The following is a 15,069-nucleotide window of genomic DNA, read 5'->3' as shown; positions in this document are numbered from 1 at the left end:
ACTCCCCTGGGCAGCGCACCCAAGTTCCCTGTTCTGAAGATGCTTCTCAAATGCTTTTCAGAAACACCTCCTGGGTGCTGAGCTCCAGTAGATGGTAATAGCGGCATTCAAAGGCACATTTTCAAGGTCATTAAGACTGATTGTAATCAGCTCCTTTGTTACAACAACACCTCATTTCACACACAAGTGCTCAGCTCCGAAGGCAGGAGCAAATGTACATTCTGGGCAGCACTTCGTTCTGCCGTGAGGATGGGGACTTGAGCGAGGGCCCTTCGAGGGCTCGCTCTCACGTCCTCTCACAGGAAGCTGCCCTGAGGCATCGCCGGGAGGCTCCGGCTCTGCGAGCGCTCAGCATGGGTGGCAGAGGCCACTGCGGCGTGGCATCCCGTGGCCCACCCACGGTGCATGTGGCTCACCTCCTTGCAGTTCTCGGAGTTGGAGAAGTGGATGAGGTCATCGTTGTACATCTCCTGGGTGTTGATGATGTCACTGTACTCTTTCTGGCTCAGGTCTTCGGGGTTGATGCCGTTGGCCCGCAGGAACTCCTGGTAGGCCACGCTGAAGGCCTGGCCGATGGACTGTGCGATCAGCTGGGCCTGTGGCAGAGAGAAGCCCACTAGACCAGCCCAGAAGCACAGGCACCACACAGCCCGGAGAGGAGGGGCTGTGGCAGGGCTGAGTGCGGGGTGCACACATAAGCCTGCGATGGGCCCTTGCCTGGGCTTAAAGGAACGAGAGAGAAACTGTAGACTCTCATTGGGTGATAGCCGTCTTCCCACCAACACCCCACGGTCGGCCACCATGGGGTGAGCCCCTCTGCTGCCTTGTACCTGGCAGGGCCCGGGCCTGACTGCTCCCGCCTGAGCCGTTTAAGTCCCACACCATCCAGGACAAAGCACAGTTTCAAATAAAGTCTGGGAAAATTATGAATTGTTTGCTAAGTATCCTATTTTTGTTGCTTTAATTGGTACTATATTTTCTTGTATTATATTTTCTTTCTACCCATCTTATTCCAAAAATAGACTTGAGGTGTGTTCTTGGAGGAGGGTCACAGAGACTCTTAGTTGTCTCCCCAACATTTATGTGTCCTTAGCCACAGAACCCAATGTCAACTGGGGAGGCAGGGTGTGTGTCCAGCGGTTCTCAGCGGGGCGGGGTGGGGTGGCTGTTCCAGGCTGAGGCTGATGAGAAGCAGAAGACCTAGAGACACCAGCACAGACCCCACAGAGCAGAGCACCTCCTTCCACTACAGGGAACCACTTGTTTGGATGTTACTGAATCTCTGACACTGCCGAGTCCTGGACATTGAAAAGTCACTGCCAGGCTTTGCCTGTCACCAACCAGTGTGCAGACAGGGGATGGCTGGGGAGCAAGAGCTAAAGTCCTGAGCTCCCAAAAGGATGCCAAGCGTGCTGGCAGCCATGTGGCCCTGGAAACTAACAGGGTTCCCAGGGGCCTGGCCCCCAGCAGGGCCTCCTCCCCACCCAGCCCCAACTGCAGGAGCCCCAGGGCTGCTCCATCCCCTGCCACCACCGGCCTTCCAAAGCCATCAAAGGGGCCTTCTGTATGGGTGCCCCCAGCAAACCTTGGGACTAGAAAATGATAAAACAAAGGATTTGACCTAAATGCCTAAATCCCTTCCTCCCTCTACACACTGCATGCTTTAAGTGCCACGAACGAATATGGACCAAATGAATATCTACCGAAGTGGGCTGGGCCAGATGATAAAGGCAGAGCTGGAGCATGGAAGGCTTTCCTGAAATAGGTACGGAGTCTAGATTGAACTGCCCTCCCACACTGGGCCTGGAATAGTTTACAGGAAGGACAGGCTGATGTTCATTTGGCAGGAATAAGCCCTGCTCACTCCTAAGACCAGCATTTCGGCCGTGCTGCTTAGGGCAGACTCGCCAGAGCTGTAGTCTCCAGAAACCACCAGAGACACCCCAGCCTGGACAAGTGTGGACTGGAGGGTGGGGAACCCACAGGTGGTGCACTGGAGGACAACAGAGCTAGCAGCTGGGGCTCTGGCTGAAGCTGGGAGTCAGGCCTCGGGAAGATGCTGGAAGGCAGGGGGGGAACGGGAGCCCAGGACCTGCCCCTGCCACACTGGGGTCCCAAGGCTTGCTGCTGGCTGCCCCCAGGCCTCCAGCTGTGTCCCCTGACATGGAGGGATTCTGAGAGCATCGCTCCCTTCACCCCTGAACGGATAGGCTGGCGGTGCTGCCCGATGCCCTGGGACTCCGCCTGGGGTTCTGCCCGGGTGCCCCACCCCAACCCATAGGAGCTCCTGGGGACAGTGAGGTCATTCATGCCTGGGTTCCTTGGGATGCACTCCAGGAGCCCTCGGCATCTCCCCACCTGGTGACAGTCTCCCATCTCCCCATCCACCCCATGTCCTGGTGTCCCTGCTAGCTGACCTGGAGAACATGCACTGGGAGCCCTGCAGACAAGGGGCTTCCCTGCCCCCCAGCTCACAGCCAGGGCCTGGGGGTGTTCAATGCTGTGAGGCCAGGAGCCCCGCGCAGGCAGGGGGGAATGCAGGGGGCTCGGAGAGGGGCTGGCATTGGCAGCTTGGCACTCAGAGGTGGCGTCCTGCAGGAGGTGAGGTGGGGGAAAGATTACTGCCGTACCCCAGCACTCCTTTGCCTCAGCACTTTCGCCTGTGTGGCTTATCTACCCTGGCCTCAGCTCTGGAGTGCCTGAGCTCCATTTTACAGAGGGAAACTGAGTCTCGGAGAGAGCCACTGGTATCCTTAATGGCACCTTTTGTTTTCTCCAGGTGCTCCATCTGCTGTCACCAGACCCTTAGATCCCTTACTCATCCCCAGCAGCTGCCCTGGACGGAGCCACCATCTAGGTCTTAGGCTCTGGGCAGCTGCTGAGTGTCCCCCCCACACACCCCACCGGGTGGGTCCTTCCCTCACTCCTTCAAGGACCACATAGAGTCCCCCTCATGCCCACCTTCTCTTGCCCTCAGCCTTATCTCCCCCTGCATGGAGAGCAAGGGGGCCGCAGCAGCACCCCTGACTCTAGCCCTCAGCCCGCAGCCAGGCACAGGGGCTGGTACCTTGGAGCCCCGTGGCGTTCCCTGCTCCTGTGACTTCTCTGCCAGCAGACTGCTCACCCTTTGCCACTGGCCTTACCCTGCCCATCACTCACAGCCCTTCCCGAGGGCCCATCTCCCCCCACCAGGTCTCTAAAACATCCTCAAGCCCCGAGTCACACAGAAGTGCCCATCTAGGTGCCCACGGAGATCTGGATCGTGGGGAAGAATCTGTGTGTGTACTAGCGGGTCTGTGTTTAAATTTCTTCTCATAACATAATAAAAAATTAAAAAAAAGAAATGTATAAAAAAATTAAAAAATAAATTTCTTCTCCAATCAATAAACCATTGCTTCAAAGCACTTCTAGAGGATTTCAACTTCTTAGCAAAAGGATGACTACCTCCATCCCTCAGCCCTGCCTTCAAACATAAAAATCTAGGGGCCATTCCCTTCTGTTTCAGGTCCCTGCCCTGCAAGTCCATATATGAACAAGAATGCCCCTTTCCAAGTATCCACGGAGAAGCGACGGCTCTTCAAAATTCTACTTCGGCACACAAGATCTGCCCGCCAGGGGGCAGCAGAGAGACCTGGCCCAGGGTCTCCTGTGCTTACCACTTGCCCCCTGCTCCCTTCTCTCCTTTCTCCCAATTCTAGGCTCAGAAGGATGCTCTCCTCCCATTGAAGGAAAGAGTCAAAGTGTTCATGGTCTCTTAGCGAGTCTGAAGTATTTTAAGTTCCAGAATTATGACGTGAAATGGCCATGAGCAAAAGCAGAGCTGTTCCTTGAGCACAGATGTCGCCTCCTTGAACGCAAGCCCGGCGTGTGAAAATGTGCATCTTAACCACAGAAAAGTCAGGGAGTATTTTGTTCTAGGAGAAAAAGGTGGTGTTTTGTTAAAGGATTTCTTCAGATAGCACCCCTGGCCTATTTAACCATGGTTCAATTTATGAACAGCCCTGAAGGATGTATTTCATGAAGTGAAGTAAAGCTATGCTCAATCTCTCTGCAAACTCTGAGTGTTAGGGAAAAAACCCACTGATTCCACTGGAAACATCAATGATGGTGCACAGGATTTCTACCTGAGACATGATTTCCAAAGAGCCTGGGACGCTGGAACCCCCGTGAAGTCGGGGCCTTCGGGGACGCGGCATGCCTGGCGGTTACTTACGTCCTCGGACTCGAACACGTGGCAGATCATCTTGTACTGCTTCTTCCCCTCTTGGGCTCCAGGGGTGGTCTCGATGCAGTCCTGAGAGGCTGACCGGGGCATGCGGCGCCTGGCCATCAGCACCACGATGTTCCCAATGTCCGCGATGTAGGAGATGGTGCGCAAGGCGTGGTCCATCATGGTCTCCTGCCACGAGTGGGGTGGACCCGTGTGAGGAAACGTTAGGGAGAACAGGCCACTAAAAAACACTCAAGTTCGGGGTTTCTCGGCCTCAACACTAATGACCCTTGGGGTGGTCCTTCTTTATTGTGAGGAGCTGTCCCGTACACTGGAGGGTGGTTAGCGGCATCCTTGGCCTCTACCCACTGGATGCCAGAAGCATCGCCCCCTTCCTAAGTTGTGACCACCAAAAATATTTCCAGCCTTTGCCAAATGTGCCCTAGGGCACAACATCACCCTGGTTGAGAATCACTGCTCCAGGGAACAGAGCGTTTGAGGACAGTGATTCACAGTCAAGGTCGATCTGCCTTCGCCCCACAGCACCCTCCCACTGCTTCTTGGAGGCACAACACCAGGGGGAGCTCCTGGTCCCTGCTGGGGGAAGAGCAGGGAGGCCTTCAGGGGGTGAAGCCTGTCCCCACCTGATCAGAGGCGGTCTGTGGCTCTGGAGAAGGGTCCCTTCCCCGCAAGGCATGTGCTTCTCCCTAGCAGATGTGGAAGGCTCTGAAGCCAACGTCTTCCACAGATGAGTTTTTCTCAGGGAGCCCAAGCAGTGCAGGCCCCAGGCAGGGGACACTGAGGCAGCTCCCCTGATTGATCGATGGGTCTCTGTGGCCATTCAATTCCCTCGGCGCCTGGCAGGTCCATTACTCTTGATGGCTTTTGTCGTCTGACAGGAATGTCCACTGAGCAGCTTGCCCATGACCCCTACCTAACGAGGCTGCACACAAAGGCTCTGAGAAGCTAATCAGTTGGTCTTTTATGCCTTTGTGCTTTTTCCACAAAAGAAAAATTGGCTGCTTCTGCAACCTCAGAAGCCCCTTTTCTTCCTCACAGAATCCACTTTTACAGCAGATATTACTCCACGTCTGTCTTTCAGGAGCTGATGTACTTCCTGGCCAAGGCTAGGGGGGTGGTTTCAAACCACAGGAGCCACTTTTCAGGAAGGGGACTGGACAGGGAATGGCCGAGGGTGTCTCTTCGGCATTTCCTGATTTCTGGCCCCATGTCCCAGGCAGAGCCATGTTCCTCGCAGACAGAGGTACAAGTACGAACTCTGGGCTTTTTAAAACACATATACTGTCCAGCCCTGTTCGTTGCAAGGAACAAGGAGACCCCTGTGACAGTGAGCATGGCCAGCACCCGGGGGTCTCTGTTTCTGTAATATCGTTCCCCACGAAGAGGAACTGCGTGTGGCTCCTCGAAGAAATGGCTGATTCCAGGTCTGGGGCAGGGGAAGCCTGAGGGGAGCTCGGAACACCTCACTGCCTCAGAAAGCAAGGACGTGATCAGCGACTAAGGGGAAGATGTCAAAACCAGCCAGGACCCAGTTTAAACGTCTCTGGTCGAACTGGGCATCGCCAGAGCACCAAAAAGAATAAGGAGGATAATAATGAAAACACAAATTAAAAAAAAAAATCCATGGGTCCACAGTGAAGAGGGAAAGAAAGACACAAAAGGTCTTCTGCATGGGGAAAGGTCCGATAAAAGTAGAGAGCGTGGCATAATTAGGAAATGCACCATTTTTGCACTTCCAGAGTTGGAACCAACTCAAGGAGGTGATCACTGGGTGCTAAAGCCGGCAGGCAAAATGGGTACTGAGGAACACGTCCCCACCCATCTGGAGTGTCATCACACGGATTACTTGCTGATGACAAAGAAGCAGAGGGGTCATTACCCCGGCATCTGGTCGTCCTCCAGCGGGCTCAGGAACGGAATGGAGGTCTGGCCCCAGGGTGAGTGGGGCCTCCCTCTCCCTCAGCAAACCTCAAGCACAGGGCACTGCCTGAGACCTTCCCGACCCCTCCCTCCATCTGCCCCGTACTCCTGGCCTCCTGCCCTCTTATTCTCCTTCTCGGCGCGCAGGCCTCTCTATCTTGCATGGCTCACTTGCTCCTCACGTATCTGTCTTCTCCACCAACAGCAGTGATTAAGGCCCAGGAAAAATGGGCAGAAGCTGGACACAGCATATGGTTCACAGGTTGAAAATCTTAAGGCAGCCCCCCACCCACCCCTGCTGGAGCACCACCCACTCAGAGGGCCGAGGGCTCACATGGCATTTCCACCCTCCCACTTGATTCCCCAGGCCTGGCATGCACAGGTTTCAGGAAGGCCCCTCTAGAATCCTGATGGTGAGCACACAGCTTCCGACTCGGCGCTCCTTCCCCTCCATTTTGCCTACTTAATCCCAGCTGCGGCACACCTACACTGGGGCTTTTCTCTTCCCAGCCCGGTGCTCCTCGGCCCCCTGCAGCTCGCTCTAGATTCCACAACCACAACCCATTCGAGACCCGGGGTCTGGCGCAACTGTCCTCCGGGGACCGCCGTTCAGCTCATCCCAGAGGGAAAGTTCTCCCGCAGCTAGACCTTGATCTCCTATGGTCCCTGAGGTGCGAAGTTAGGGGTTTAATGACATGATTTTAAAACAACAGTCTTTAAAACGCTTACCTGTGTGTCCGCATTTAACACTTTGATCCTCTGGGTGGAGATGAAGAGGTCCACTTCGGTCAGAGTCTGGGCATCCCCCTCCGAATTCTAAGAAAGGACAGTGGATACTGTTACAAATAAAAAAAAAAAAAAAAAAAACTAACTTGAACAAAGGCCTGACAATTTTACTAATGACCCTGAGCGCCCCTAGAGGGAAACGCTACTCCAGCTTGGAGCAGCCATGGGAAATCTAAATTGCACACCGCCTTCCAGAGCAATCTGTAGCGAAGTGAGTTCTAAAGGCAGTTTGCACAGGGCGTGAAGAAGGAGGGAGGAGACAGCTTCCGGAAGCCTGAGCGTGGAGGGGGGCTGGACGCCTGGGGTCTTGGGTCCCAGCATCCAAAGCGCAGCCCCTCCACTCCCTAAAAAGTAGGCCTGCCTGCCAGCCCTTATCAAACTCGGCAAAGGCACAGGGTCTGTGTACTCGGGCTACATACGTTTCCGGGATTTGGGATTCCAAATATCCCCAGGAAATGGGGAAGAAATTTTCAAAGACATTGGATTAGATCGTCAGCATCTTCTTCTGATTTAAATAGTCCTAGTTATGTCACCACCACCCCCCCCAGCAGGCTTAAAGCTGATCTTCCAAAAACCCTAAGGGAAGCAAGACCCCAACAGGACTCAGTGCTGCCCTCCCAGCAACACAGGAAAAACCAGGAGAAGCTGTCACACAAATGCCCCTGTTCTGTCAGCTCCTGGAGTGTGTTCATCCTGTGGCCATTACTTACGTGTCCATGGAATGTTCTAGAAGCTCAGTGAACTATTTATTCAGGGTCTGCTCTAAACCAGGACAGCTTTTCATTGGTTTTTACAACCTTGGGAATCCTAATTACTCCTGCACAGTGGCAATGAAATAAAAAATCTTTCGGTTTACCCACTGAGGTAAGAAATTCTTTGTAGTCACCGGGAGCCTACGGTGGCATATCTTCCACTTCAAAAGAGCAGAAATGGTGATTTAATTCCTCACTAAAAAATCTGAAATCTAAAATCCCCCTGCTGACAATTCCTTAAGAAATCGGAGTTGCAGAGAGGCCCTGTATAATATTGATAAATTTGTATCTCAGCTCAGTTTTCAAGGGAAAAGATCTTTTGGGCTTTCAGCCCACCATGAGGTGACATTGCTTTTAATTGATTTTTAAAAGAAAAGAGAGTTCAAAATAATCCAGTTGAAAATAGTCTGCAGGGGGGCGCCTGGGTGGCACAGCGGTTAAGCGTCTGCCTTCGGCTCAGGGCGTGATCCCGGTGTTACGGGATCGAGCCCCACATCAGGCTCCTCTGCTGGGAGCCTGCTTCTTCCTCTCCCACTCCCCCTGCTTGTGTTCCGTCTCTCGCTGGCTGTCTCTATCTCTGTCAAATAAATAAATAAATAAATCTTTAAAAAAAAAAAAAAAGAAAATAGTCTGCAGGAAACACAGAGGAACTACTTTTTGTCTGATTTGAAAAACCGGGTTATACTCTATGTCCACATGCTTTTAAACATTACATATTATGGGATTGTTTCTCAAAACCCTCTTGCTTGAAAAAGTAGGTTGGGCCAGAAGCAAAAAAAAAAAGAAAAAAGAAAGAAAAAGAAAAGTTGCAGGTGGACTTGGTTTTAGTGACAATTTCTGGAGGAAACTCGAGTGCTGTGCCCTTGATGGGAGAAGAGGGACAAATGTGGAGCTGAGCAGGCTCAAACTGGGGGTGAATGGAAGAAGCCGAAACCTGATCGATAACAGGGAAGAGCAAAGCTCACCCCGTGATACTCTGCTGGAAGAAAGGGGGAGTGTCAAGAGCAGGAATCCAACAACGGCCACCAGACAACAGGGAGGGCCTGTCTGTGGATGGGGGGACCGTGACCCCATGGTCACCAGCAGGTTAGCTGTGTGTGGGATGCTGCTTCCTCCTGGTTCCATACTCATGAAGCACCCTCCTATCGGCACTTGTCTGGCCAGATGTGAGCAGAGCAGAAAAGCGGCCCTCGGCAACGGTCCTGAACATCCCCTTGCCCGAAGGGAGGAACAGCTCTCCATGGACATAACCAGCTGGCCTCAGAGCCTGCAGAGGCCGTTTCGAGCTGGCTCTGCCTGCTCCGGGCCCCTTTGGGCTCCCCGGACGGCAGACCTAAGGACCAGGCTGCAGTGTACAACAGAGCCCTGCTCCAGCTTCCTGGTGCTTGGCCAGCTCAGGGGTGCCCTGGGCAAACTGCAGGCTAGGAGCCCCTCTTCCTTGGAAGCATACCCCAACTATAGCTCTGCAAAGCCAGGCCCATCTACACTGCCCAGCAGAAAGCTCGTTGAGCAGCGGGAGATGGGTGAGTTCCTTCCTCTCCTACAGCTCAAGGAGTCCAAGGAGACACCACTGGGCAAAGAGCAAATGCCACAGGCAGAGAAGTTTCACCACAAGGGAGGGGAGCATCCAGACGGGCTCCTCTGGCACACAGTCAGAAGACGGTGTTCTAGGTAGGGAACGGAGGACTAAAGCTCTTGCCGTCTAAGCAAGAGGACTGCACCAAATCAGTGCCTTCTGACACCAAGCATTTGAGCTTTCCTGTATTGGGAGGACCCAGCGTTTACTAAATGACCAGGTTTACAAGCAAACGACTGGAGGTCAACTTGATTTTTTTAAAGTTGGCTCATACTCCAGAAACTCTTCCCCCTCCCCGCCCTTTTTTTTAAGTACACTCCACGCTGGGCGTGGAGCCCAGTGCACGGCCTGAACTCATGCCCCTGAGAGCAAGACCTGAGCTGAGATCAAGAGTTGAATCCTGAACCGAATGAGCCACCCGGGCACCCCGCAGCAACTCTCTCAAGGAACGCATCTCATGGGCAAACTGACCTTCTCATCATCATCCTGATTTAGTAAATTAAGCTTAATGAGTCTTTAAATATCAGAACAATTTAATTAATTTTGTACAGGAGCCTAAGCACTAAATGCGTCACATGGTCGTATCAAATGTCACCTGTAAAAATGTCTGCGTGAAACAGTAACATCGCGGCATTAACCACATTCTAGCACAGGAGAGACCAAACGAGAAATTTAGAAAAAGGGCACTGATGAGGTTCTTCTGTAAGTGGGCGGTTAAATATAAAAAAAGAAGTGTCTGTGGTTCTGTTCAAAAGTCTACTGTTTATCTACCAAGGGAAGAGGGAAAAGCTGTTCGACGCATGCTGTGTGCTCCTACAAACAGGACCGCCCCCAAAACTGCACAGGACGAGGCCCAGAAACCCAGGCAAACCCCGCAGCCCCACACACCGCTTTTTTCTTGATTTTAGCAGCCTTTTGCATCCTCTGAGCAGCATGTAAGAGAAAAGAAAAACGGATAAAGGAAGAAAGAAAGGAAGAGAAGGAAGGGCAGCCAAGCTATTTCGGTCTTGTGGTCAACACCCCGGGACGCCGACCTTGTGCTCAGGGGAAGCCCCCCCGCAGGGGCAGGGTGGATGGGTGCCCGCCACTTCAGCGAGCACACACGCTGACCACGAGAAGCCCCCACACGCGTCCCTCGAGCGCTGGGAATCACCAACCACCGCCCAGATCTGTGAGGGCGAGACTGGGGACGGAGCGATGCCACCGGCCGGCACCGAAGCACCGGGCTCTCAGGCAGAGGAGCACTACTGGGGTCTGGGGCAGGAGGTACCAGGGCTCTGCGCTTCTCTTCTCCTGACCCCCATGGGCTCGTGCACCAGGCCCCTGTGCCTCCATAAAGAAGGTCAGTGCACAGTGAGGACAGAGGAGGGGCCTGACATGGTTTCTCAGCCCCCAGGGGCTGGTAGCATGTACAGTCCCGCCCAGAGGGGGCACCTCCTCGGACCACCCCACCCTTTTCCCAGAACCCCATTAGTTTTGCTGACTTGGCCTCATCCTCCCCCTGCCTGGCTGCACCCACTGTTCACAACCAGGCCATTCTGTGTGTACCCAGAGCAGCAAGCATGTCAGAGGGTTTCCTGAGGTCATGAATTTAACTGACACATGGGATTTCTTTGTTTCCCCTTCTGCAAGCACTTTGGGGCCAAAGACACACCTACCATCAAAATGGGACTGGAGGCTCCAACCCAATGTGTTTTATGAGTGGAATGCTGTGGAACGATCACCTTTAAAAATCATGCTTCCAGTGGCCGGGTGGCGGTTCCTCGTGAAGAAGCCAGCTGCCCCTGCCCCCAGCCCTGGCATTCTTCCAGACTGGCCAAAGTCGCCCTTGACCTCGCCAAGTGCCTCAGGCCTTCCTGCTCTCTCAGTGCTGAGGGCTGTGGGGTCACCAAACCCGCTTTCGTGTCCCCTCCCCCAAAGTGAACCAGGGCTCTGCTGAGCGCACCAGTACCTTGACCCGGCTGACGGCCTCCTGCGCCTGCATCATTCTGATGTTTTTGGAAGGGTTACGTTCTGAGAGCAGCTGGGTGGACCCCAGGTAGTTGGCAGCAAAGATGATCCCATCAATGAGGTCTTCTGGTTCACAGGGCCCTGGAACTGAGGAGGGCACAGTTAGCATCCTCCCAGAGGACAAAGGAACAAGGCCGCAGGGACAGGGGACAAAGGCGAAGGGCTGACCCATCACCCATCTGCAGCCACAGAGGGAGGCCAGTCTCCCTTCATCGCTGCACAGTGCACGGTGCAAGGAACTACGCAAAATCAACACCCAGGCCAGAAAAGTCCACGTACGTGGCTCAGGACAATTCCAGGACCTCGGGCAGCTGTCACTCAGGGCATCTCAGCCTCCAAAGTGACAACCATATGCTGCAATCCAGAGACACACTTTCCCAAACTGGACAGCATTTCTGTGCCTGCCCCAGAGCCCTCTGGAATCAGGACAGGGAGCAGAAACTTCCCACTACGCCCTCCAGTTCTTCTGGGGTCTTCTCCTCCACTTCTGCACTGCAGGGCTCTGGTCCTGTCACATGCCCACCTGGGCAGGTCACTCCATCCTATACACCTCAGATCCAGGCTGGGTGATGTGGCTCTTGCTCCCCCTGCTGCCTCTAGACCGCTGCTGTCAATGGAACTTTCTGCCATGACATAGAATGTTCTATCTTGGTGCTGTTTAATATGGAACCACTAGCCACATGTGGCTTTGGAGTACTTGAACTGGGGCTACTGCGAGAGGAAATGAATTTTTAAATTTTATGCCATCTAATTCATTTACATAGAAATAGTCACATGCGGCCTGTGGCTCCCTTTCTGGACAGGCAGCTGTAGGTAAGGTCAGCAGAACTTTTCTGCGAGGGGCTAGATGGAAAATATCTTAGGCTTTGCGGTCTGTGTGCAGATAGTCACCCCTGCGTCCGGAAGACAAAAGCAGGCCCAGGCCATCTGTTTATGAGCACACACGGATGTGCTCCGGGAAAACTTTGTACACGGACCTGGGTGGCTGGGAGGTTTGGCCCTGGCTCCATAGTCTGTAAATTGTAGACCATCGCTTAGCCTTCCTCTGAGACCCACCACCTTCCTTTCCGTGTCACTGCCTTCTTCCCTCCTTCCTGCCCGCCCCTGGTCAGACCCCTCCTTCTGAGGGACCTTGGCTCTAGCTCTCAAGCTCCCCCTCACTCTAGGGTCCCCAGGGCTGGCTGTCCTGTGGCTCCTTGGTCCCCAGGGCCAGCAGTCCCCTCCGGACCCCTCTCCTCTGCATGCTGTTCCATGTTCTCCCCTCTGACCTACTCTGCTGCTAAAAGCATCAACTTGCCAAGCTTGGATGCCATTGTCCACCCGTCCCATAACATCTGCCCAACACCCTCGACTACCTACCCCACGCCCCACCTGTCAGCCCCAGGGACTTGGCACAGCTCCAACCACCTGTTATGTGCGGGCCTGCAGCTGGAAAGAGCCAGAGCCGCCCAACAAGGCAGACTGGTTCCATTCCAAATTCATGGGCCAAAATGCCCTCAAAACTTGCAGGCGACCCTGAGAGGTGCCTCTGAGAAGTGCCCCTCTCCCCCTGCGCAAGCACCATCTCCTCGAACTTCCAGCTCCCCTCCCTTGGCTGTACTCGGCAGAGCATCACGTCCACTCCCTGTGTGGTGGGTCCCCGCCGGGGACGGAGGGTCACCTGTGATCCTATCCCTCTCTGAAGCAAGTCCTATCAGCTGGGTCTTCCTACGGCTTTTAAATATCCTCCCATGTCCCCAGGTGGGTTCAAACACTTCCTTCCCTACATCCCCACCTCCCTCCTCCCTCTGGAAGGCAAATGCCCAGAAGGAACTGCCTGTTTGGCTCACACCCCTTCCTCAGCACATCCCTGCCTGGCTGCTACGTCCCTGCTGCAAAGCCACCAATGCGAACACTACACGATCTCTGTGCCCTCGTGTCCGGGGACCTTGTGGTTCTCATCTCCTCCTCCCTCTCTAGCTGTTCCTTCTCAGCTCCCTGCAGACTCATCCTCCTCCACGAGGCCACCGAATGCCGACAACCTGGGGACTCGGTACTGGCAAAGGACACGCAGCTCTCTGAGCCCCACCCCCACACACTCAGCAGCCTACTCGCTGGCTCCCCTGGGATGGCCCCCTCTCACCATGCCCAAAGCGAAGCCCCAACCCTCCTCTACTCCATCAGGGCACTGAGCCTGGTTCCTCATCTCAGACCGCACACCCCTCCCAGCTCCACAGGCCTTCGCCCCCATATCCGACCCATCCCCGAGAGCTGTCCCAAACCTATCCCGAGTCCGCCTTTCTCCAGTTCTGCCACCACCACGGCCTCATTCCATCCTGGACCCGAGGATGGCCACCGACTAGCCCGTGTGAACTGCAGTGGACTGCCTGTGTCCCTCCAAAGTCCCTATCCTGAAGCCCTAACCCGCAGTGTGGTGGTATTGGAAGTACGACCTCTGGGAGGTGATCTGGGAGGTCAGGAGGGTAGAGCTCTCGGGAATGGGATCTGTGCCCTGATAAAAGGGACCCCAGAGAGCAACCCTGCCTGCTTTCTGCCACACGTGCCCACAGAGAAGAAGCGTGTCTGTCACCGGAAGGGGGCTCTCAGCAGAACTCGACCACACAGGTACCCTGACCCGGGCCTTCCGTCCTCTGCAGCTGTGAGGATACCCAGTGTTGGTCATAAACCCCACAGGCCCTGGTGCTTTGTTAGGGTAGCAAGACTAAGACCTGAACCTTCCGCCCAGACTACCCCCATGCTACCACGAGAGGGTCCTTCTAGAAAGCTGATATTTTTGCCTCCCCTGCTGTAAACTGCACGGGGCCTCTCATTCTCTCAGGAGAGAGGCAGGAGTCCCTGAGCCCTGTCATCCCAGAGAACGGGGGGCCCCAGCTCCGGCCCGCATGCCTGCCCCCGGCTGCTAGGGTACTGGGGGCTCAGGGAGGGGCCCACAGTGAGCAGGCTGTCACCCCAAAAAGCAAACGTGCAGCTTCCCTGACACCAGGCAGACCCTGCATGCAAGGCAGGTTTTCTAAATTACTCTGAAACTTCAGTTCTCTTCAAACCGCAGGAGAAAATGGCACAAGGTGAGCCGCGTGGGAGGGAACGTGTGCATTAGGCTTTCACCAGACCAACCTCAGCTCTGCAGACTTTCCATTAAAGCTCCGAAATTGGGCATAGCGTGTGTCCATTAGCCTCCACTGTCTGCCTGAAGACCCCGCCCCAGGGGCTCACACGTCGTCGGACTCACACCCGGGGATCTACTCCCGTCTCTTTCACACCAGCACCACAGCTCCTGCACTAAAGGCCATTTTATAAAGTGCTTTCGAACAAGGTCAAGTATTCTGCAGTTTGAAAGGAATCTGTTAGTAATAACGGGCCCCGGCAGGTCCCACCTTAGCAATGTCCCGGGTCATGCCCCACGGAACGGTGGGGGCCCTCCCACAATGACACTACTGCCCTGGGGACTCCCTCCCTTTCTCCCCACTGACCCTGACAGCCTCCCCCGCAGTGCCCAAAGGATGTACCCTTTCCTCTTGGGTCCTCAGGTGGTTTGCTCCAGAGATCTTGGATACCACTTTCGGAAGCCTCTCCCAAACCCCCAGGGAACCAAGCCCAAGGTCCCACCCCTCAGCAACCCAGCCCTGACTGAGAAGCCACTGATACCTCATGGCCTCCCTGGCCCTCCCCCATAGATGGACACCCCTGTGACTTCCACAGTCTGCTGGCAAAGCCTGTCCCCAAGTCTGAAGCCCCTCACCCAGCCCCAACTCTGTCATCTGTGTCTGGAGGAAAGAAGCATCTTCTGCTCCAGA

General features: G+C 54.6%; 1 protein-coding gene across 4 annotated transcripts in view; it reads right to left on the bottom strand.

Annotated features, from left to right (window-relative positions):
• APBA2 (amyloid beta precursor protein binding family A member 2) overlaps positions 1-15,069 on the bottom strand; it is a 236,067-nt gene that overhangs the window by 13,676 nt on the left and 207,322 nt on the right. For all 4 annotated transcript variants that reach the window (XM_057303800.1, XM_048222727.2, XM_026510323.4 and 1 more), the window contains 4 exons: positions 11,217-11,362; positions 6,881-6,967; positions 4,214-4,399; positions 417-596 (listed from right to left, as the gene is read on the bottom strand). In XM_057303800.1, coding sequence (XP_057159783.1) covers positions 417-596; positions 4,214-4,399; positions 6,881-6,967; positions 11,217-11,362 — 599 coding nt within the window. The remainder of the gene's footprint in view (positions 1-416; positions 597-4,213; positions 4,400-6,880; positions 6,968-11,216; positions 11,363-15,069) is intronic.

The sequence above is a fragment of the Ursus arctos genome, unplaced genomic scaffold, assembly GCF_023065955.2.
Source record: "Ursus arctos isolate Adak ecotype North America unplaced genomic scaffold, UrsArc2.0 scaffold_28, whole genome shotgun sequence".
NCBI classification, from domain to species: domain Eukaryota; kingdom Metazoa; phylum Chordata; class Mammalia; order Carnivora; family Ursidae; genus Ursus; species Ursus arctos.
This window is presented reverse-complemented; position numbering and strand designations above follow the sequence as displayed.